Source organism: Macaca thibetana, chromosome 2 (assembly GCF_024542745.1).
Source record: "Macaca thibetana thibetana isolate TM-01 chromosome 2, ASM2454274v1, whole genome shotgun sequence".
Classification (NCBI taxonomy): domain Eukaryota; kingdom Metazoa; phylum Chordata; class Mammalia; order Primates; family Cercopithecidae; genus Macaca; species Macaca thibetana.
In genome coordinates, this window is record NC_065579.1 from 103606199 (window position 1) to 103628253 (window position 22055).

The following is a 22055-nucleotide window of genomic DNA, read 5'->3' on the forward strand; positions in this document are numbered from 1 at the left end:
AAACGATATGGGATTACATGAAGGTCTGATGGAGGCCAAGGGCCCATACCCAGGCAAGTACCAAGGGGACCCAGAGGCATCCAATGCAGCAGATAGGAGCAGTCCCACTGGGATCTGGAGACCACTTGCAGTGAGGGGTGGCATGAGGGTGTGGATTCTGTTACCTGGGTAGGTCTGCAGTGAGGGTCAGCAGGAACCAGGAAAACCTCCATAACTCGATCTTTCTTCAAGGGCAGTGGGAGCGTTAGATAGCAAAATGGGTCAAAGGTCACCGAAACCTTAGCACATTCTGGACAAACCAAAGTAGATTTGAAGAGGCCATGGAAAGTATCCACAATCACAGAATCATTCCTCAACCTGTGATTCTCCCAGGCTTCCTTTGCCACCACCTGCATGAAGGGATAAATAGGACATTCTCAACACCACTCAGTCCCTTGCCCCTGCATCCAGAATGACTCACAGCAAACCTGGAGATGAATCAGGCGGCAATCTGTACAGCCAAGAGCTTGATCCAGGACAAGCAAGGCCAGGACTACTCTTAGTGTATCATACTCATACCACATGCCAGCTCTACACCCAATCCCCACCCCAACACACATATATATATTTCATATATATGTTTATATATATATTTCAAATATATACTATATTGATTGATTGAGACATGGTCTTGCTCTGTCACTCAGGCTGGCACGATCATGGTTCACTACAGCCTCGAACTCCTGGGCTCAAAGCGATCTTCCTGCCTCAGACTCCCAAGTAGCTAGGACTATAGGCACGCCCCACCATGCCTGGCTAATGTTTTTTTAGTTTTGGTAGGGATGGGGGTTTTACTATGTTGACCAGATGGTTCTAGAGCTCCTGGCCTCAAGTGATGCTCCCACCTCAGCCTCCAAAGTGCTGGAACCGCAGGGGTAAGCCACTGTGCCTCGTTGTAATCCCCACACTTAATAAGGTTGGCACCATAGGACCTATTGGAAACTAGGGGTTTGTGTGTCCTGATAGGAAACAGAACCCGGAGGACACTATGGGTACAGATACATGGCCAGGACAAGGAAAGTCCCCCTATATGTTTCCAGTGATCTAAAGTAGTTTTTGGCCGGGCACAGTGGCTCATGCCTGAAATCCCAGCACTTTGGGAGGCCGAGGCAGATGGATCACCTTAGGTCAGGAGTTCAAGATTAGCCTGGCCAAAATGGTGAAATCCCCTCTCTACTAAAAATACAAAAATTTGCCGGGTGTGGTGGTACATGGCTGTAGTCCCAGCTACTCAAGAGGCTGAGACAGGAGAATCGCTTGAACCCGGGAGGTGGAGGATGCAGTGAGCGAGATCGCATCATTGCACTCCAGCCTGGGTAACAGAGTGAGACTCCATCTCAAAAAAATAAACAAATAAATTTTAATAATTTTATCTATACTACAGTTCAGCTAACTCATAGTTTTTCTAAGAAGATCTAAATTTTACTTTAAAGCATTCATACTGATTATCCCAATGTGACAGGGCAGCTGAAATACTAAAATCCTCTTGCACTGATCAGAAAATCAAGGTAAAAAGTATAAATGTCCTAATGATATTAATAACAAATTAAGTAATCATAGATAGCTTTTATTGTGAGCAATAACAATCTTAGGGGTCCTCACTATAGGCACTTTACAGTTTTCAGAGTGTTCTTAGTCCCTAGTTCACCAGTGAAATGTCAAACAAGCTCACTCGAATTTGAAAAAGCCCAAGAGGGCCGGGCGCGGTGGCTCAAGCCTGTAATCCCAGCACTTTGGGAGGCTGAGACGGGCGGATCACGGGGTCGGGAGATCGAGACCATCCTGGCTAACACAATGAAACCCCGTCTCTACTAAAAATACAAAAAAAATTAGCCGGGCGAGGTGGCGGGCACCTATAGTCCCAGCTACTCGGGAGGCTGAGGCAGGAGAATGGCATAAACCCGGGAGGCGGAGCTTGCAGTGAGCCGAGATAGCGCCACTGCACTCCAGCCTGGGCGACAGAGCGAGACTCCGTCTCAAAAAAAAAAAAAAAAAAAAAGAAAAAGCCCAAGAGGAAGCATTAGGAGTAACTAGGGGACAGTGGCTCACGCCTGTTGTAATCTCAGCACTTTGGGAGGCTAAGGTAAGAGGACTGCTTAAGCTCAGGAGCTGGAGACCAGCCTAGACAACATAGCAAGATTTTGTCTCTATTACAAAAAAAAAATAATAGCAGTAACTACAGTTAGCCCTTTTCTGACCAGAGACCATATACCTATAACTAGCTACAGTGAGAAGCAACCAGGGCCCTGGCAGCAACACTCAAAAGACCAGAAGAATATCCCTGCACTCTCAATATGAGGCAGCTTCTTCGTTCAGACATCATTAATGGCGTACCGCGTCTGGCCGCCCATTGGCATCCTTCAGCTCCAAGTAGGGCTTCTTCTTTACTCGGTTCAGATCTTCATGCAATCCATCTAGAAGAAAGGCTAACAGCTCCTGAGAATCTTGTTGCTGGTAGCCAGAAAATTGAGGAGCAAAACGTCCCACTTGAGTCTACAACAAAAGCAACTGCATCAGAAGGCATAATATGTAAGGAACTAGTTAAATCAAATGAGAACTATCATCAAAAATAGCTTTGAGGAGTTAGCTGGGTAGTGAGAGAGAATACTTGGTTGAGTTGTCCAATTAACTCCTGAAGAGCCTACAGGAGGCCAGTGGTTCCCACCAGAGAGAAGGCCTAGATCAGAGAGCCAGGAGGATGAATCTGGAACCTGGGCCACTACCTTAAGTCCTAGGGAGGAAGGGTGGGGTATCCTGAGTAACCACACCCAAGTACTGACATGAATCCCTCTCCAACATGTCCTTCTTTGGTTCAGAGTCTTAAACTCCATAAGGACATTACAAACGATACTTTCATCAGCTGGAGGAATCCTCCTGTACATAACAGCCCTCAGGTCCCTAAATACTGTCTGTCCAGTATTATTCTCCACCAGTTATTCTGAGAGTATGGTCCCTAGCCAGCAGCATTAGTATCACCTGGGAGCTTAGTAGAAATGCACATTCTCAGGCCCCCACAGCAAACCCATTCAATCAGAAACTCTGCGGATGGGTCTAGCAGTCTATGTTGTATTAAGCACTCCCAGAGACTGTGATGTATCCTATGGAGAACCAGCCAGGCACGGTGGCTCACGCCTGCAATCCCAGAATTTTGGGAGGCTGAGGCAGGCAGATCACCTGAGGTTGGGAGTTCAAGACCAGCCTGGCCAACATGGTGAAACCTGGTCTCTACTAAAAATACAAAAATTAGCTGGGCATGGTGGTGCACACCTGTAATCCCAGCTACACGGGAGGCTGAGGCAGGAGAATTGCTTGAACCCAGGAGGCGGAGGCTGCAGTGAGCCAAAATCGTGCCAGTGCACTCCAGCCTATGCGACAGAGCAAGACTCTGTCTCAAAAAAAAAAAAAAAAAAAAAAAAAAAAAAAAAAGGAGCACCACTGTTCTACACCTGTTCTCTAATACCATAGCCACTAGCCACATATGGCAACCTAAATTTACATTAATTACAATTAAAAACCATTAAAAATTCAGTTCCTTGGTCAAATGAACCACATCTCAAGTGCTCAGAGGTGCTTGAGCTGGTGGCTGCCATAACACAGTACAAATATATAACACATCCGTCACTGAGGAAGCTCCACACTTCCCTAATATCCCTAAACACTACCTTCTAGTTGTTTATTTACATTAGCTTCAGCACAGTGTGTTGCCACCCAATTCTTTTTTATTTTTTTATTCTGGGACAGGGTCTGTGTCGCCAAGGCTGGAGTACAGTGGCACAATCACAGCTCACTGCAGCCTTGACCTGTCAGGCTTAAGTAATTCCTCCCACCTCAGCCTCCCTGGTAGCTGGGACTATAGGTACATCACCATGTCCAGCTAATTTTGTTGTTGTTTTAGAGACAGAGTCTCGCTCTGTTGCTCAGGCTGGAGTGCAGTGGTGCGATCTCAGCTCACTGCAACCTCCACCTCCCAGGTTCAAGCAATTCTCCTGCCTCAGCCTCCTGAGTAGCTGGAATTACAGGTGGGCACCATCACACCTGGCTAATTTTTGTATTTTCAGTAGAGACGAGGTTTCATTATGTTGGTCAGGCTGATCTCAAACTCCTGACCTCGTGATCTGCCCGCCTCAGCCTCCCAAAGTGCTGGATTACAGGAATGAGCCACCATGCCCGGACTTTTTTTGTTGTTGTTTTTTCTTTGAGACGGAGTCTCGTTCTGTCACCCAGGCTGGAGTGCAGAGGCGCGATCTCGGCTCACTGCAAGCTCTGCCTCCCGGGTTCATGCTATTCTCCTGCCTCAGCCTCCCGAGCAGCTGGGACTACAGGCGCCTGCCATCACACCTGGCTATTTTTTTTTTTTTTTTTTTGTATTTTTAGCAGAGACAGGGTTTCACCATATTAGCCAGGATGGTCTCGATCTCCTGACTTCGTGATCTGCCCGCCTCGGCCTCCCAAAGTGCTGGGATTACAGGCGTAAGCCACTGCGCCTGGCCAACTTTTTTGTTGTTTTTAAAGAAACAGAGACTTGATCAGGCACAGTGGCTCATGCCTATAATCCCAGCACTTTGAGAGGCTGGGGCAGGCAGATCCCCTGAGATCAGGAGTTTGAGACCAGCCTGGTCAACATGGCGAAACCCCATCTCTACTAAAAATACTAAAATTAGCCAGGCATGGTGGTGCACACCTGTAGTCTCAGCTACTCAGGAGGCTAAGGCATGAGAATCGCTTGAACCCGGGAGGTGTAGGCTGCAGTGAGCCAAGATCGTGCCACTGCACTCCAACCTGGGCAAGAAGAGAGTCAGACTCTGTCTCAAACAAAACAAAACAAAAACAGAGTCTCACTATGTTGCCCAGGCGGGTCTCAAACTCCTGGGCTCCAGGGATCCTCCCACCTCAGCCTTCCAAGAAACTGAATTTTTATAGTCTGGCTTAGGAAACTGACCATTTAAATACTGCCATCACAGAATACAGCATTCTGAGGAATGAGCTTACAAATAACTTCTGAGACATCCCCAACCCAGAGGTGGGCAGTGAAGACACTTAGGGGTGTGCTAAATGACTGAATGACAGGAAAAAAAGGGTTTGACAATGTGGTACTTTTAGTCTCAGATTCCATCTTTTTTTTTTTTTTTTTTTTTTTTTTTGAGATGGAGTCTTGCTCTGTTGCCTAGGCTGGAGTGCAGTGGTGTGATCTTGGCTCACTGCAATCTGCATCTCCCAGGTTCAAGCAATTCTCCTGCCTCAGCCTCCCACGTAGCTGGGATTACAAGTGTGCACCACCATGCCCAGCTAATTTTTGTATTTTTAGTAGAGAAGGGGTTTCACCATGTTAGCCAGGCTGGTCTTGAACTCCTGACCTCAGGTGATCCACCCACCTTGGCCCCCCAAAGTGCTGAGATTACAGGCGTGAGCCATCGTGACTGGTCATCAGATCCCATCTTTTTTTTTTTTTTTTTTTTTTTTTTGGAGACGGAGTCTTACTCTGCCACCAGGTTGGACTGCAGTGGCGCAATCTCAGCTCACTGCAACCTCCACCTCCCAGGTTCAAGTGATTCTCCTGCCTCAGTCTCCCAAGTAGCTGGGACTACAGGCATGCGCCACCACGCCTAGCTACTTTTTGTATTTTTAGTAGAGACGGGGCTTCACCATGTTGGCCAGGATGGTCTCAATCTCTTGACCTAGTGATCCACCTGCCTCGGCCTCCCAAAGTGCTGGGATTATAGGTGTGAGCCACAGCGCCTGGCCCAGATCCCATCTTAATCCCAAAATGCAACAAAAGGAATGCCTCATAACAACACTAAACCACTCTCCCCAAAGTGAGAAAAAGGAAGTACAGGAGTGTATCCTTTACCCGAAAATCTGAAATCCAAATGCTCAAAGATCCATAACCTTTCTAACACTGACACGATATTCAAAGGAAATGCTCATTGAAACATTTTAGATTTTGGAATGGGGATGCTGAACTAGTAAGCGTAATGTAAATACTGTAAAAAAAAAAAAAACCCTAAAAAACCTGAAGTCCCAAAACATTTCTGGTCCCAAGCATCTATATACAGAGATACTCAACCTGTATATATATATATGTCTACCTACTTTGAACATGCGAGGTGCCACATGGGCATCCCTTCCAGACCACATCTGCTTAATGAGCTCTGCATAGGCTTCTGCAATTTCCCCTTTCATCCCCAGAGGGTTGTCTCTGTTGATTTCGGCTTCATACTCATCTTTGAGAAAGTAGTCAGTCAGTGGTGCAGTGTTGCTCAAGCACTGAAACAGAACATGATGAGGGCTTTACATACCTTCTAGACAGTACCAGAGATACAAGATAAATCAAGTTCTAAAGGGTCACTGAGGGACAACCCCAACAAAATGAGGCACTCAGGAGATTCTCTGAAGGCTCATGACGGACGGTAAAGCACAGCCTCAAGGAGGTCAAGCTGGTGGACCCCTCGCAGCTAATCTCTGAGGGACGTGGTCTTAGAGGATTGCAGATGCATTGGCTAAGATTTTGTCTCTGAAAAAAACTACCTTAGGAAGAAAGCTGAATAAACAAATAATTCTTGTTTAATGAAAAAGTTTTTTTTTTTTTTTTTGGCTTTTTTTTTGAGACAGAGTTTCGCTCTTGACGTCCGGGCTGGAGTGCAATGGCGTGATCTTGGCTTACTGCATCCTCCACCTCCTGAGTTCAAGTGATTCTCCTGCTTCAGCCTCCTGAGTAGCTGGTATCACAGGCGCTGGCCACCACACCCAGCTAATTTTTGTATTTTCAGTAGAGATGGGGTTTCACCATGTTGGTCAGACTGGTCTCAAACTCCTGACCTCAGGTGATCCGCTCGCCTCAGCCTCCCAAAGTGCTGGGGTTACAGGCGTGAGCCACTGCGCCCAGCCTTTTTCATTAGTTTCTGTTTTTACTGCTATTATTTCTCTCCTTCTACTTCCTTTGGGTTCTTTCCCCTAGCATCATGAGATGGAAGCTTAAATCGTGAAATTTTAACCCTTTTTGCCCTAATATTTACATTTAGAACTTTAAAACTCCTCATCATTATTCTCACTCAATAGCTAAGGAAAACTGAGGGTACAAAGACTTGGAAAAACTTGTCCATGAAAAGCCAAATCACACCTCTTCTTTAGTACTAGGCTATTTCCACGTCACCACAAGAGGAAAATAACTTTTTGTTTGTTTGTTTGAGACAGAGTTTCGCTCTTGTTGCCCAGGCCGGAGTGCAGTGGCACCATCTCGGCTCACCGCAACCTCCACCTCCCGGGTTCAATCGATTTTCCTGCCTCAGCTTCCTGAGTAGCTGGGATTACAGGCATGAGTCACCACGCCCAGCTAATTTTGTATTTTTAGTAGAGATGGGGTTTATCCATGTTGGTCAGGTTGGTCTGGAACTCCCGACCTCAGGTGATCTGCCTGCCTCGGCCTCCCAAAGTGCTGGGAGCCACCGTGCCCAGCCAGAAAATAATTTCAAAACCCAAGGGTTATCTAATCTTTTAACAAATGTTTTATGTTTTTACTTACACTACAAAAAACTTCAAAGTTAGACTGTAAGTCAGGTGTGGTAGTTCATGCCTGTAATCCCAGCACTCTGGGAGGCTAAGGAGGGTGGATCACTTGAAGCCAGGAGTTCCAGACCTTCCTGGTCAACATGGTGAAACCCCATTCTACTGAAAATACAAAAAATTAGCTGGGCATAGTGGCACATGCCTGTAATCCCAGCTACCTGGGAGGCGGAGGTTGCTACAAGCCAAGACTGCATCACTGCACTCCAGCCTGGGCAAGAGAGCAAGACTATGTCTCAAAAAAAAAAAAAAAAAAAAAAAAAAAAAAAGTGAGAATGTAAGTCTTTAATTTTTTTATTTTTTTTAATTTTTAGAGATAGGGTCTTGCTCATGTTAGCTAGGCTTGGTCTTAAACTCCTGGGCTCAAGTGATCCTCCCATTTGGACCTCCCAAATCACTGGGATTACAGGTGTGAGCCACTGTACCCCGCCAGATTATCAATTTTATGGGGACAAAAACCATTGCTGGTTTGCTTACCACTGAGTTCCTATGTAAAGAATATCAGGCCAAGTGCAGTGGCTCAGACCTGTAATCCCAGCACTTTGGGAGGTCAAGGTAGGAAGACTGCTTAAGGCCAGGAGTTTGAGACCAGCCTGGGCATCATAAGTGAGACCCCATTTCCACCAAAAAAAAAAAAAAAAAAACACATACAAAACAAAATGAAAAAACAATTAGCAAGGCCTGGTGGTACACACTTGTAGTCTCAGCTATCTGGGAGGCTGAGGTAGGAGGATCACTTGAGCCCAGGAGTTCAAGGTTACAGTGAGTTATGATCATGCCACTGCACTCTAGCCTGGCAACAGAGAGATCCCACCTCTAAGAAAAAAAAAAAAAAAAAAGAATTTTCTTTGCTCAAACAGAAGGTCTAGCTTTGCCCCTGGCTTCTGGGAGGTAATCTATTTGCCCCTGGAATGTTATGCCTGATAGGACTGTCTGTCTGCCTGGTGGGCCTTGGGTCATACTGGATAATCTAATAATACAATTTTGGAGGTGGAGAGGAGGCTGACCAGAAGGGCACAGTCTAGTCTTAGGGTGAGAAGGGCTAGCCACTCCAGAAAAACCAACAATGTGACTTAGGGTGGGAGCTTTGGGTCATACGGTACCAGTTCACCTAGGTAATTAGTCAATCATATTTATACTTTATTATTTTATTTTTTTTGAGACACAGTCTCTCACTGTCACCCAGGCTGGAGTGTAGTGGCACGATCTCGGCTCACTGCAACCTCCGCCTCCCGAGTTCAAGCGATTCTCCAGCCTCAGCCTCCCAAGTAGCTGGGATTACAATTGCCTGCCACCATGCCCAGCTAATTTTTTGTATTTTTAGTAGAGACAGGGTTTCACTATGTTGGCCAAGCTGTTCTCAAACTCTTGACCTCATGATCTGCCCACCTCGGTCTTCCAAAGTGCTGGGATTACAGGCATGAGCCACCACGTCCTGCCAGTCAATCATACTTATAAAATGAAGCCCCAATAAAAATTCTGGACACTGAAGCTCAGGTGAGTTTCCATAGTTTGCAGCACTCCATACGCATCATTACACATCAATGCCAGGAAAGTACCATGTTCTGGCCAGGCACTGTGGCTCACACCTATAATCCCAGCACTTTGGGAGGCTGAGGTGGGTGGATCACCTGAGGTTGGGAATTTGAGACCAGCCTGGTTAGCCAACATGGTGAAACCCTGTCTCTACTAAAAATATAAAAATTAGCCAGGTATGGTGGCGTGTGCCTGTAATCCCAGCTACTTGGGAGGCTGAGGCACGAGAATTGCTTATACCCGAGAGGCGGAGGTTGCAGTGAGTCAAGATTGCGCCACTGCACTCCAGCCTGGGCAACAGAGAGAGGAGAGAGATGCTGTCACAAAAAAAAAAAAAAAGGAAAGTACCATGTACTGACTCCGTAGGTAGAAAACAACAGAAGCTCTACATTTTGACCCCCCTGACCTCTGCCCTATATGCCTCTCCCCTTGGCTGATTTTAGTCTACATCCTCTCACTACAATAAACCATTATCATGAGTATAATAACTAAGTAAATTCCGTGACTCCTTCTAAACAAATTATCAAAACTAAGGCTGGTCTTGGAAACCTGCAAACTTGCAGTTGGTTTTGGAAATGAGGGCAGTCTTGGGGACTGTGCCCTCCTAACTTTGAAGCTGGACTTTAACTCCTTGCAGCCCATGACTATTACAGTGCTGTCACATAATATATGCCCAATAAATATTTGATGAGTTAATAAACAAGGTTTATTTTCTTTTCCATTTTGAGACAGGGTCTCGCCATGATGCTCAGGCTGGCCTCAAACTCCTGGCCTCAAGCAATACTACCCCCTCAGCCTCCCAAAGGGTTGTGATTACAGGTGTGAGCCACTGTGCCTGGCCAATAAACAAGTTTCAAATAGGGGATTTTGGAGTTTCTCTAGTAAGGAGCATGGGGCGGGACAGCTATCTTTTTTTTTTTTTTTTTTTAATTGGAAACGGAGTTTCACTCTTGTTGCCCAGGCTGGAGTGCAATGGTCCAATCTTGGCTCACTACAACCTCTGTCTCCCGGGTTCAAGCGATTCTCCTGCCTCAGCCTCCCGAGAAGCTGGGATTACAGGCATGTGCTACCACACCCAGCTAATTTTTGTATTTTTTTTTTTTTTTTTTTTTTTTTTGAGACGGAGTCTCGCTGTGTCTCCCAGGCTGGAGTGCAGTGGCGTGATCTCGGCTCACTGCAAGCTCTGCCTCCCGGGTTCACGCCATTCTCCCGCCTCAGCCTCCCAAGTAGCTGAGACTACAGGCGCCCGCCACCACGCCCGGCTAGTTTTTTGTATTTTTAGTAGAGACGGGGTTTCACCATGTTAGCCAGGATAGTCTCGATCTCCTGACCTCGTGATCCACCCGCCTCGGCCTCCCAAAGTGCTGGGATTATAGGCTTGAGCCACCGCGCCCGGCCTAATTTTTGTATTTTTAGTAGAGATGGGGTTTTGCCATGTTGGCTAGGCTGGTCTCGAACTCCTGACCTCAGATGATCCACCCACCTTGGCTTCCCAAAGTGCTGGGATTACAGGCGTGAGCCACTGCGCCTGGCTGGGACAGCTATTTTTAGTGAAAAGGTAGTCAGCCTTCAGCAAGGCATAATTGAGCTTGGCATCACCTGCTATAAGTTCTCCTCATCCCATCAGAGACCAATCAGGGATACACTCCAATATTTTCTAGAGAGATCATACCTAAACAGTCGATAAAATTCAAAATAATCTTACTATAAAACCAAACACAGAACTGACTACAAAGACATCTGGGGTCCACAAACACTGATGAAGCCATTCTGTACCACCTAGTGGGAGATGCCCTGGCAGAGACTACTGAAGCACTAACAAGGGGTAGGCAGGGACTCCTGGGACAGGATCCACCTAGTATCTTTACAGGCCACTTCCACCCAAACCTCAAGATGCTGTGTTATTTGAATGGAAGTTCTTTCCTCTACCTGCAAAGCGGAGTTCATGAAGCAGGTGTTTCCCAGGTTTCCAAGTCCACAGAGCCCAGGTTGTATATGAGAGGATGGTGGCTCCTGACAATTATACGAAGCAGAAAAGCCAGATCCACTGGAAAACACAACACACATCAGCAATAAAAGCAAGTGTATAACACATGCCCTCAAGATGTTTTTTGAGGCTCCTATGGGGGCCTCTAGAACTTGTGTGTGGTAGTAAGCCCATGATGCAAATTCCCTCTACCCCCTCCCCTGCCCTCCAGACCTGCCCCACCCTTTACTTGACACACTAGCAGCTGGTAAGCACATCCTTAAGGAAAGAAACACTATTTGAATTTTCCTGTTAGGCTTTGGCAAATGCTAATTTTGCCAGGTGACTTAAGGGAAGACCATTTTAGTTATCAAGAGCTTGCATCTGCTACCACCCACCAGGCCACACCCAGGCTTGACTGGCCCTGAAAGTTCATGCACACTTCCTCACCTCATTCGCCCTCTTCCCCCAATCTATGCCATGTGGCATGTGTGCCTGAAATGCTTGGAGAAAGGATCACGGCCATCCATAGCTGAGCACTTCTCTGTGCTTGTCCTTCACAACTACTCTGCCATATGTGCCAGCCCATCCCTTCATAAACAAACGCAGAGACCCCCACCCTGCCCCACACTAAGACTACCTGTGATGTAGGCTGTGGGGAAAACACCAGCTCACAGGAGGACAAGCAACACAGATCAGAACTTGGAAGCACACTTTACTACAGGTATGAAATGGAGTGAGAACCTACATGCAGCACGTTCCCATGAGGAACTCTAACCCCACCATGCTTAGTGTAGCGGCAGATGAGCTCTCAAGATACAGCCTGGGAAAGGACAGAGGGAAAGGAAGCAGAGTGAAAGGACCTGCTCTTACCCCCTGCTGACACCGGAACTGTGCATCCCACAGGTGCTAGTGCTATCACCATTTGCAATGGGAGAGGCAGACACTGAGGAATAGGGACTTGCTGATGATTTTGGAGAGGTAGTAAAATTTCTGCTAGGCGCAGTGCTTGATCTGGGAGAGAGAAGCAGAAACAATGCTACTGACTTTTTGCAAAGAGCAAGCCCTATTTAATGCCTTAGGTCGCTTCTCAAGAAATAAATGTTCTTCATATTCAGTAAGTTAAAATAAATTACAAAAAGCCTGTATTCATACTACTTCAAGGTAAACTTAAAGTGAGAGTCCAGAAATTAATTGGTCTTCCTGTCACATCAGTCCACAGCATCATATACCCTTTCAGTGTGAAAAACCACAAGGCTGGCCAGGCGCAGTGGCTCATGCCTGTAATTAAATAGCTGGGTATAAGGACATGAGAAGAGAAAAATGCCAATTTGGTTTCACTATGCTTTCTATGGAGAATTTTGTTTCTTCAAATTTGCCACTGTAACCTGTTTCAAACTCATGTTTTAATATTTTTCAGGCTCTTACTTTAGATTTCTACTTTCAAATTAATTCAAGGGCTAATTGCCCAAATTTTAAATTGCTATCAATTTCATCAATCTGCTAGAATCTATATAAGGACATAAGGAAGAAAGTAAATCTTATTTTAAAATTTTTAATTTTTACCTTTTTTTTTGTACTCCATAGCACTTTGGGAGGCTGAGACAGGCAGATTGCCTGAGCTCAGGAGTTCGAGACCAGCCTGGGCAACACAGTGAAAACTGTCTCTACTAAAATGTAAAGGAAATTAGCCAGGCCGGGCGCAGTGGCTCACACCTGTAATCTCAGCACTTTGGCAGGCCGAGGCAGATGGATCACCTGAGGTCAGGAGTTTGAAACCAGCCTGACCAACATGGAGAAACCCTGTCACTACTACAAATACAAAATTAGGCCAGGTGAGGTGGCTCACCCTTGTAATCCCAGCACTTTGGGAGGCCAAGGCAGGCAGATCACGAGGTCAAAAATTCAAGACCAGTATGGCCATGAGGTCAGGAGTTCAAGACACAGTGAAACCCCATCTCTACTAAAAATACAAAAATTATCTGGACGTGGTGGCGGGCACCTGTAATCCCAGCCACTCAGGAGGCTGGGGCAGGAGAATCACTTGAACCTGAGAGTGAGCCAAGATTGCACCACTGCACTCCAGCCTGGTGACAGAGTGATACTCTTTTTTTTTTTTTTTTTTTTTGAGACAGAGTCTCGCTCTGTCACCTAGGCTGGAGCGCACTGGCGCGATCTCGGCTCACTGCAAGCTCCGCCTCCCGGGTTCATGCCATTCTCCTACCTCAGCCTCCCGAGTAGCTGGGACTACAGGCGCCCGCCATCACGCCCGGCTAATTTTTTGTATTTTTAGTAAAGACGGGATTTCACTGAGTTAGCCAGGATGGTCTCGATCTCCTGACCTCGTGATCCGCTCACCTCGGCCTCCCAAAGTGCTGGGATTACAGGAGTGAGCCACTGCGCCCGGCCGATACTCTGTCTCTTAAAAAATAACAAACAAAAAAACCCCAAAAGGTTCATCGTCAAGCATCCTGGTTTGATTTACAAATCATAAACTTCTCTGAATTTTTTTTTTTTTTTTTCTTGAGACGGAGTCTCATTCTGTCACCAGGCTGGAGTGCAGTGGCACAATCTTGGCTCACTGCAACCTCCATCTCCCAAGTTCAAACAATTCTCCTGCCTCAGCCTCCCGAGTAGCAAGCACTACACGCACGTGCCACCACACCCAGCTAATTTTTTTGTATTTTTAGTAGAGACAGGGTTTCACCATGTTGGCCAGGACGGTCTCGATCTCTTGACTTGTGATCTGCCTGCCCTGTCCTCCCAAAGTGCTGGGATTATAGGCATGAACCACCGAATCTGGCCTGCTTCCCTGAATTTTAAGAATTATCAGTGAAAGGCAAAGAGAAATGGCAATAAGGCCAGCTGAGGTAGCTCACGCCTGTAATCTCACCACTTTGGGAGGCTGAGGTGGGTGGATGGATCACTTGAGATCAGGAGTTCAAGTCTAGCCTTACCAACATGGTGGAACCCCGTCTCTACTAAAAATACAGCCAGGACTAGTGGCGCATGCCTGTAATCCCAGTTACTTGGGAGGTGAGGCAGGAGAACTGCTTGAACCCAGGAGGCAGAGGCTGTAGTGAGCCGAGATCGTGCCATTGCACTCCAGCCTGGGCAACAAGAGCAAAACCCCATCTCAAAAAAAAAAAAAGAAAAAGAAAAACGGCAATAAGAGATGACTTTCCCCAAAAAGGCTGGATGCAAATTAAATAGCTGGATATAAGGACATGAGAAGAGAAAAATGCCAATTTGGTTTCACTATGCCTTCTATGGAGAATTGTTTCTCCAAATTTGCCACTGTAACCTCTCTGTTTCAAACTCACGTTTTAATATTTTTCAGGCTCTTACTTTAGATTTCTACTTTCAAATTAATTCAAGGGCTCATTGCCCAAATTTTAAATTGCTATCAATTTCATCAATCTGCTAGAATCTATATAAGGACATAAGGAAGAAAGTAAATCTTATTTTAAAATTTTTGATTTTTACCTTTTTTTTTTGTACTTCATAGCAATAGTCTCCTTATGTTGCCCAGGCTGGTCTCAAACTCCTGGACTCAAGCAATCCTCCTGCCTCAGCCTCCCAAAAGGCTAGGATTACATACATGAGCCACTGTACTCAGTCAAATAAGAAAGTGAATCCTCTTCCATTGTTTCAAATATAAAACTGGGATTTCCCTTCTAGAATACTGGGTTATTTTTAGAATACAGAAAATGAATAAGAAGATGTGCTGTCCCCACACAGTGCTCACCCTCATGGGATCTGATCTCAACTTGGCTTCCCTATGAGAAGAAAAACGTGGCAGCAAAAACAAGTATGATCTTGTATACCAGCAGTGGGCACGTCAGGAAATTATATAGGGCCTAAGCGGGTACCTGAACCGAGGTTTGCTCCACAGTGCGGTCACAGCAAGGGAGAATGAGGGCTCCTCAGTCTCTCACCTTCCCATAAGGAAATGTACCCTTCTCTAATCCCAAAGAGGATTTGGTTCACACAGCTTCATCCTCATGCTGCAAAGGAGTCCAAGAACTCAAGCAGTTGCACTAAGCGAGATTCACCATAGTCAAGGGTACTCTCATTCACCACATGGGAGACTTAAGCATGCATGCATTCAATCCTGTCCAGTGAGACATCCAACGTGATATCCTAGCCTCTTATGCATAAAGAAAGTCTGCTGACCAAGAAAGTCTGCTGCCCAAGACTGGTCTGATAGGCAATAGCAGACTCAGTCATCTCAGCACTGAGAGCAGGTAAGACAGAATAGTGATATTCGAATGCTGATGCACAGAACCTCAAGTTGTATGGTATGGCACTCCTCTTTTTTTTTTTTTTTTTTTTTTGAGACGGAGTCTCGCTCTGTCGCCCAGGCTGGAGTGCAGTGGCGCTATCTCGGCTCACTGCAAGCTCCGCCTCCCGGGTTCACGCCATTCTCCTGCCTCAGCCTCCCGAGTAGCTGGGACTACAGGTGCCCAACAACCGCGCCCGGCTAAATTTTTGTATTTTTAGTAGAGACGGGGTTTCACCGTGGTCTCGATCTCCTGACCTTGTGATCCGCCCGCCTCGGCCTCCCAAAGTGCTGGGATTACAGGCGTGAGCCACCGCGCCCGGCCTGGCACTCCTCTTTTCAGTAACTATTCATTGGTAACTTATCTATTTTCTTGAGCTTAAAAGGGCAAAAATCAGCTGGGCCTGGTGGCTCATGCCTGTAATCCTAGCATTTTGGGAGGCCAGGGTGGGAAGACTGCTTGAGGACAAGAGTTCAAGATCAACCTGGTCAACATAGCGAGACTCTGTCTCTATTTATTTTATTTATTTTAAAAAAGGGCAAAAATCCATACAAATCATTTGAGATATCCAAGACCTGTCGATTTCTTAAAGAGACAACATTTCCGGATGACAGAAATTAAAGAAAAATTTTATTTGACGTTTAAAATGTTCTAGAAAATACTGCCAGTAGTTTTCATAGTAAATTCAATCAAAAAGAAACCAAATTGGCCGGGCGCGGTGGCTCAAGCCTGTAATCCCAGCACTTTGGGAGGCCGAGGCGGGTGGATCACGAGGTCAGGAGATCGAGACTATCCTGGCTAACATGGTGAAACCCCGTCTCTACTAAAAATACAAAAAACTAGCCGGGCGTGGTGGCGGGCGCCTGTAGTCTCAGCTACTCAGGAGGCTGAGGCGGGAGAATGGCATGAACCCGGGAGGCGGAGCTTGCAGTGAGCCGAGATCACGCCACTGCACTCCAGCCTGGGAGACACAGCGAGACTCCGTCTCCAAAAAAAAAAAAAAAAAAAAAAAAAAGAAACCAAATTAAGGGCATAAAAGGATACTTTTTATGTGCTTGAAAATTTACACAGTAAGATTAAAAAAAAGAAGAAAAAAAAAACTCTATCCTTAGGCTGGGTGCAGTGGCTCATGCTTATAATCCCAGCACTTTGGGAGGCTGACCTTGTCTCTACAAAACAGAAAAAGTCAGGCATAGTGGCTCATGCCTGCAGTCCCAGCTACTCAGGAGACTAAGCCGAGAGGATCCCTTGATCCCAGGAGCTAGAGGTTGTAGTAAACTATAATCATGCCATTGCATTCCCGTCTGGGCAACAAAGCAAGACCCCATCTATTAAAAAATACTCTATCTTTGACAGACAAGTCAAAAGCAAAACTTCTCTTCAGAAAATTTACTACAACCTGGGAAATGCTGAGCACTAGGGCAGGGACTAGTCTCGAGACCTTCAGGCAACTGTGGAACACATCCTGGGCATTACAGGCTGGAAAATAGGCAGCCAGGGGATATGTCTGAATCTCAGGCATATATATTAGGTAGGCAGTATCTCACTGATTTGTGACTGGGTCTCATGCCACACTCTGAAAACAGACACCACGCCTCCAAACAAGGATACCTCTGCTCCTAAGAGACACTGTAGGCAAGCCTCAGGACTCCCAGGCACCTTTCTACTGTTAAGTCCTGCTCCCAAGGCATGTCAGGTGATTATCAATTACAACTCAAATGTGTGCCTGAAACCATGGTGGAGACCTGTAAAACATCCCTGTGCCCAGGCCCAAAGTGAGGCTCTGGGCAAACTAGGCAGAGCCCATGCCTACCCTCCTTAATCTACTGCATTCCACTTGCTTCTCAGACGTTCTCCAGACTGAATGCTGCTCTGAGAATAAGTCCATCCTTTAAGACTAGGCCAGGCACGGTGGCTCACGTCTGTAATTCCAGCACTTTGGGAGGCTGAGGTGGGCGGATAACCTGAGGTTGGGAGTCAGAGACCAGTCTGACCAACACATAGGAACCCTGTCTCTACTAAAAACACAAAATTAGCCGGGCATGGTGGCACATGCCTGTAATCCCACCTACTCAGAGGCTGAGGCAGGAGAATCACTTGAACCCAGGAGGTGGAGGTTGTGGTGAGCTGAGATCGCGCCATTGCACTCCAGCCTGGGCAATAAGAGCGAGACTCCAGCTCAAAAAAAAAAAAAAGACTGACCTCAAGTATCTGGAGTCTGGTACCTGGAACTATAATTAAGATAACAATAAACTCTTTTAATTTAACTTTATCTATTTATTTATTTATTTTGAGAGTGTCTCATTCTGTCGCCCAGGCTGGAGTACAGGGGGCCAATCTCAGCTCACTGCAGCCTTTGCCTCCCCAGTTCAAGCAATTCTCATGCCTCAGCTTCCCGAGTAGCTGGGATTACAGGTGCACACCACCATGTCTAGCTAGTTTTTTTATTTTTAGTAGAAATGGGGTTTTATCATGTTGGCCAGGCTAATCTCGAACTCCTGGCCTCAAGTGATCTGCCCGCTTCAGCCTCCCAAAGTGCTAGGATCATAGGTGTGAGCCACCAAGCCCGGCTAATTTATTTTTCATTCATTCACTCATTCATTCAGTCATTTATTTATTTTTACAAAGATAATGTTTATTGACAGTCACAGGCCACAGGGGCAAGCCTGTGGCTTCTGGGATTGGGTTCTGGGATGAAGGAGAACCCGTGCCCCCTGCCCTGGGCCTCTGCTGGCTGAGGAGGCACAAGGTGAGAAGACGCCCAGGGTGCTCAGACTAACCAGGGCCTCCCTGGCAGCCCAGGAGTGTGGGTGCCGCAGAGACAGGGCCCTTGCAGAGCTAACCTAGAGCCCACCATCCCCACAGCCTGTGTGAGCAGAAGCCAGGACCCACAGGCTGTGCCCCAGGCTTGTCACTGTTGCCAGTGGAGGTGGGCAGCTGCCCCTCTTGGCACCTGAGACAGTGAAAGAAGAGGCCTGCTGCCATGAAGAAGACACTCCGTGGACAGACTTGCTGGGGCTGAGTTGAGGGGCACATGGAGGCAGGTCAGCTGGTCTGGTCAGCTGTCCTTGTCACCGCTACTTTTGTGGTCTGAGGCTGTAGCCTTGGTCAGGTTCCCAGCTTCCCTCTTCGGGACACTGAGCAAAGTCTGGGAGCTCTCCAGCATCTTGAGGTAGATGGCCTCCGTCTCCGCGATGGTCTGGTAGAACTTACTGAGAAAGGCAGTCTTGTATGTCAGGTTCTCACTGATGTAGGCCAGCTTTTCTGTCAGCTGCCTCACCTCATTCTGCAGCCGCTGCTACTCATCCTCCTCCTGCTGGATCTGCCTGCTTCTGGCATAGCTCCTCTACGAATTTGACCAGCATGTTGTTGTACTTCTGCAGCGCCACACCCTGCTGGGTCAACATCTCCCGGGGCCTCCTATTTTTTTTTTTTTTGAGATGGAGTTTCACTCTTGTTGCCCAGGCTGGAGTGCAATGGTGAAGTCTCAGTTCACTGCAACCTCTGCCTCCTGGGTTTAAGCAAGACTCTGTCTCAAAAAAAAAAAAAAAAAAAAAAAGAAAAAGAAAAAAAAAAAAAAAAAAACGGCCGGGCGTGGTGGCTCACGCCTGTAATCCCGGCACTTTGGGAGGCTAAGGCGGGCGGATCAAGAGGTCAGGAGATCGAGACCATCCTGGCTAACACGGTGAAACCCCGTCTCTACTAAAAATACAAAACATTAGCCAGGCGTGACGGCGGGCGCCTGTAGTCCCAGCTACTCGTGAGGCTGAGGCAGGAGAATGGTGTAAACCTGGGAGGCAGAGCTTGCAGTGAGCCGAGATTGTGCCACTGCACTCCAGCCTGGGCGACAGAGCGAGACTCCATCTCAAAAAAAAAAAAAAAAAGAAAAGAAAAGAAAAAAGAAAACAACAACAAAAAAAAAAAAAAAAAGGAAAAAAAAACAACCACCAAGGAATCCATCCATGGAAACATTTACTGTCCTCTGCCAAGAAATATATTAAATTGGAGGGAGGACTGTTGAGGGATAAATAAATAAACAGAAATATATAGGCCGGGCACGGTGGCTCACACCTGTAATTCCAGCACCTTGGGAGGGGATCACGCCACTGCATTCCAGCTTGGGTGACAGAGAAAGACTTTGTCTCAAAAACACAAAAAAGATAAATATATAAAACTGACCCTGTTGGTAGGTTTTTAAAAAGTTTCTAAGCCAACTAGTGACCTTCCTTCGATAACATATTCCCTTGATGTATGTTTCTTTTTAATTTTTGAGACGGAGTCTTGCTCTGTCGCCCGGGCTGGAGTGCAGTGGTGTGATCTCAGTTGACCGCAACCTCTGCCACCCAGGTTCAAGAGATTCTCCTGCCTCAGCCTCCTGAGTAGCTGGGACTACAAGAGCACACCACCACACCCATTTTTTTTTTTTTTTGTATTTTTAGTAGAGACGGGGTTTCACCATGTTGGCCCAGGATGGTCTTGATCTCTTGACCTCGTGATCTGCCTGCCTCGGCCTCCCAAAGTGCTGGGATTACAGGCATGAGCCACTATTTCCATTCCCTTGATTTCAACTTCTCTGTGTCTTTGACACACAATGTATTACTAAACATGTTTGGTCTCTTTTTTTTTTTTTTGAAATGGAGTCTTGCTCTCTCATACACACTGGAGTGCAATGGTGCCATCTCGGCTCACTACAACCTCTGCCTCCTGAGTTCAAGTGATTCTCCTGCCTCAGCCTCCCAAGTAGCTGGGATTACAGGTGTACGCCACCACTCCTGGCTAATTTTTTGTATTTTTAGTAGAGACAGGGTCTCACTATGTTCACCAGGCTGGTCTTGAACTCCTGAACTCAAGTGATCCACCCACCTCGGCCTCCCAAAGTGGGATTACAGGCCATGAGCCACTGTGCCCAGCTTTGTTTTATTTTCTTGTGTGTTTTGAGACAAGCTCTTGCTCTGTCACCCAGGCTGCAGTGCAGTGTACAATTATAGCTCACTGCAGCCTCAAACTCCTGTGCTCAAGGGATCCTCCCACCTCAGCCTCCCAAGTAGCTGGAACTGCAGGCACAAGCTACCATGCCCAGCTAATTTAAAAAGAAAAATTTGGCCGGGCGTGGTGGCTCAAGCCTGTAATCCCAGCACTTTGGGAGGCCGAGGCGGGTGGATCACGAGGTCAGGAGATCGAGACCATCCTGGCTAACATGGTGAAACCCCGTCTCTACTAAAAATACAAAAAAAAAAAAAAAACTAGCCGGGCGTGGTGGCGGGCGCCTGTAGTCCCAGCTACTCGGAGGCTGAGGCAGGAGAATGGCGTGAACCTGGGAGGCGCAGCTTGCAGTGAGCCGAGATCGCGCCACTGCACTCCAGCCTGGGTGACACAGCGCGAGACTCCGTCTCAAAAAAAAAAAAAAAAAAGAAAAATTTGTAGAGACAGGAGTCTTGCTATGTTGACCAGGCTGGTCTTAAACTCCTATCCTCAAGCAATCCTCCCACCTCAGCTTTCCAAAATGCTGGGATTACAGGTATAAGTCACCATGCCTGACTCTTTTCTTTCCAAGAGACAGGGTCTCCAGCCTGACCAACATGGAGAAACACTGTCTCTACTAAAAATACAAAATTAGCCGGGCGTGGTGGCACATGTCTGTAATCCCAGCTACTCGGGAGGCTGAGGCAGGAGAACTGCTTGAACCTGGGAGGCAGAGGTTGTGGTGAGCCGAGATTGTGCCATTGCACTCCAGCCTGGGCAACAAGAGTGAAACTCTGTCTCAAAAAAAAAAAAAGGGGGACAGGGTCTCACTCTGTTGCCCAGGCTGGAGAGAAATGATGCAATCATGGCTCACAGTAACTTTGAACTCCTGGGCTCAAGCAAGCTTCCTCCCTCAGCCTTCTGAAGTAGCTAGGACTATAGGCACACACCACTGTATATCCCTGGTGTGATTTGTCTTTTAAAGTCTGATCTGAGAATTTGTCTTTAGGTTGGTAAATTTAACTCACCTACAGTGATTCTAATGCTGTTATTAGACTTAAATGAATTTAATTCAGCCTCCTTATTTCAGGTTTTCTTTTTTTTTCCCCCTTTTTCCACATGTTCTAACACATTTTCTAATTACCACACTACTTAGTTTTTTTTCCCCCTTCATTCTTGCCTTCCATTAAGTTTCCTTTTGCAGGTGTGGCAGTTTGCTAGTCACCTCCTGATAGCTATTTTCCCCTCCTTCCTTAGTTTGAGAACCCCAATTTTTAGTTGGACATGATGCAGTCCTGCTATATAGTACATCTCAGCCTTCCTGAAAGCCGGATATTGTCATATGATTAGCCAATGAGATGTAAAAGAAGGTTTGATGTATGACATCTGAGAAATGTCCTAAAAAGGAAGCAGTAGGTCCTCCTTCCCTTTTCCCTCTCCCAGCTACTGGAATGCAGGTCTAATTACTGCAGTTCTAGCAATCACCTCAGACCAGAAGTGGCCATCTTTGAAGTAGAAGCCACACACCGTAAAGCAAAATTGTCAGACAAAACAGCTGGGTTTAATATTGCCATGGAGCTGCTACATCAGCAATGGACTGACTGCCTACGTCAAAAATTCTTTTCAGAAAGATGTAAGCCTCCATCTTGCTTAATACGCTAATTTGCAGATTTTTCTTACCTGCCAGCAAGCCTTTCCTAACTGACATA

The 22055-nt window shown here is 46.6% G+C and overlaps 3 protein-coding genes across 7 annotated transcripts in view; 1 reads left to right on the plus strand and 2 right to left on the minus strand.

Moving 5' to 3' along the window:
• Positions 1 to 22055, plus strand: part of TCTA (T cell leukemia translocation altered) — a 405836-nt gene that overhangs the window by 286110 nt on the left and 97671 nt on the right. The gene's annotated exons all lie outside the window — the stretch shown is intronic.
• CCDC71 (coiled-coil domain containing 71) overlaps positions 1 to 22055 on the minus strand; it is a 224062-nt gene that overhangs the window by 142976 nt on the left and 59031 nt on the right. The gene's annotated exons all lie outside the window — the stretch shown is intronic.
• Positions 1 to 22055, minus strand: part of USP4 (ubiquitin specific peptidase 4) — a 68228-nt gene that overhangs the window by 24274 nt on the left and 21899 nt on the right. The window contains exons 7-11 of one of the 5 annotated variants that reach the window (XM_050780752.1): positions 11975 to 12115; positions 11065 to 11182; positions 6130 to 6303; positions 2374 to 2532; positions 165 to 389 (exon numbers count right to left, since the gene is read on the minus strand). In XM_050780752.1, coding sequence (XP_050636709.1) covers positions 165 to 389; positions 2374 to 2532; positions 6130 to 6303; positions 11065 to 11182; positions 11975 to 12115 — 817 coding nt within the window. Of the gene's footprint in view, positions 1 to 164; positions 390 to 2373; positions 2533 to 6129; positions 6304 to 11064; positions 11183 to 11974; positions 12116 to 16400; positions 18597 to 18679; positions 18914 to 20801; positions 21141 to 22055 lie in introns of those variants that run through there. The other 4 variants (XM_050780753.1, XM_050780754.1, XM_050780755.1 and 1 more) reach the window with 4 other exon arrangements.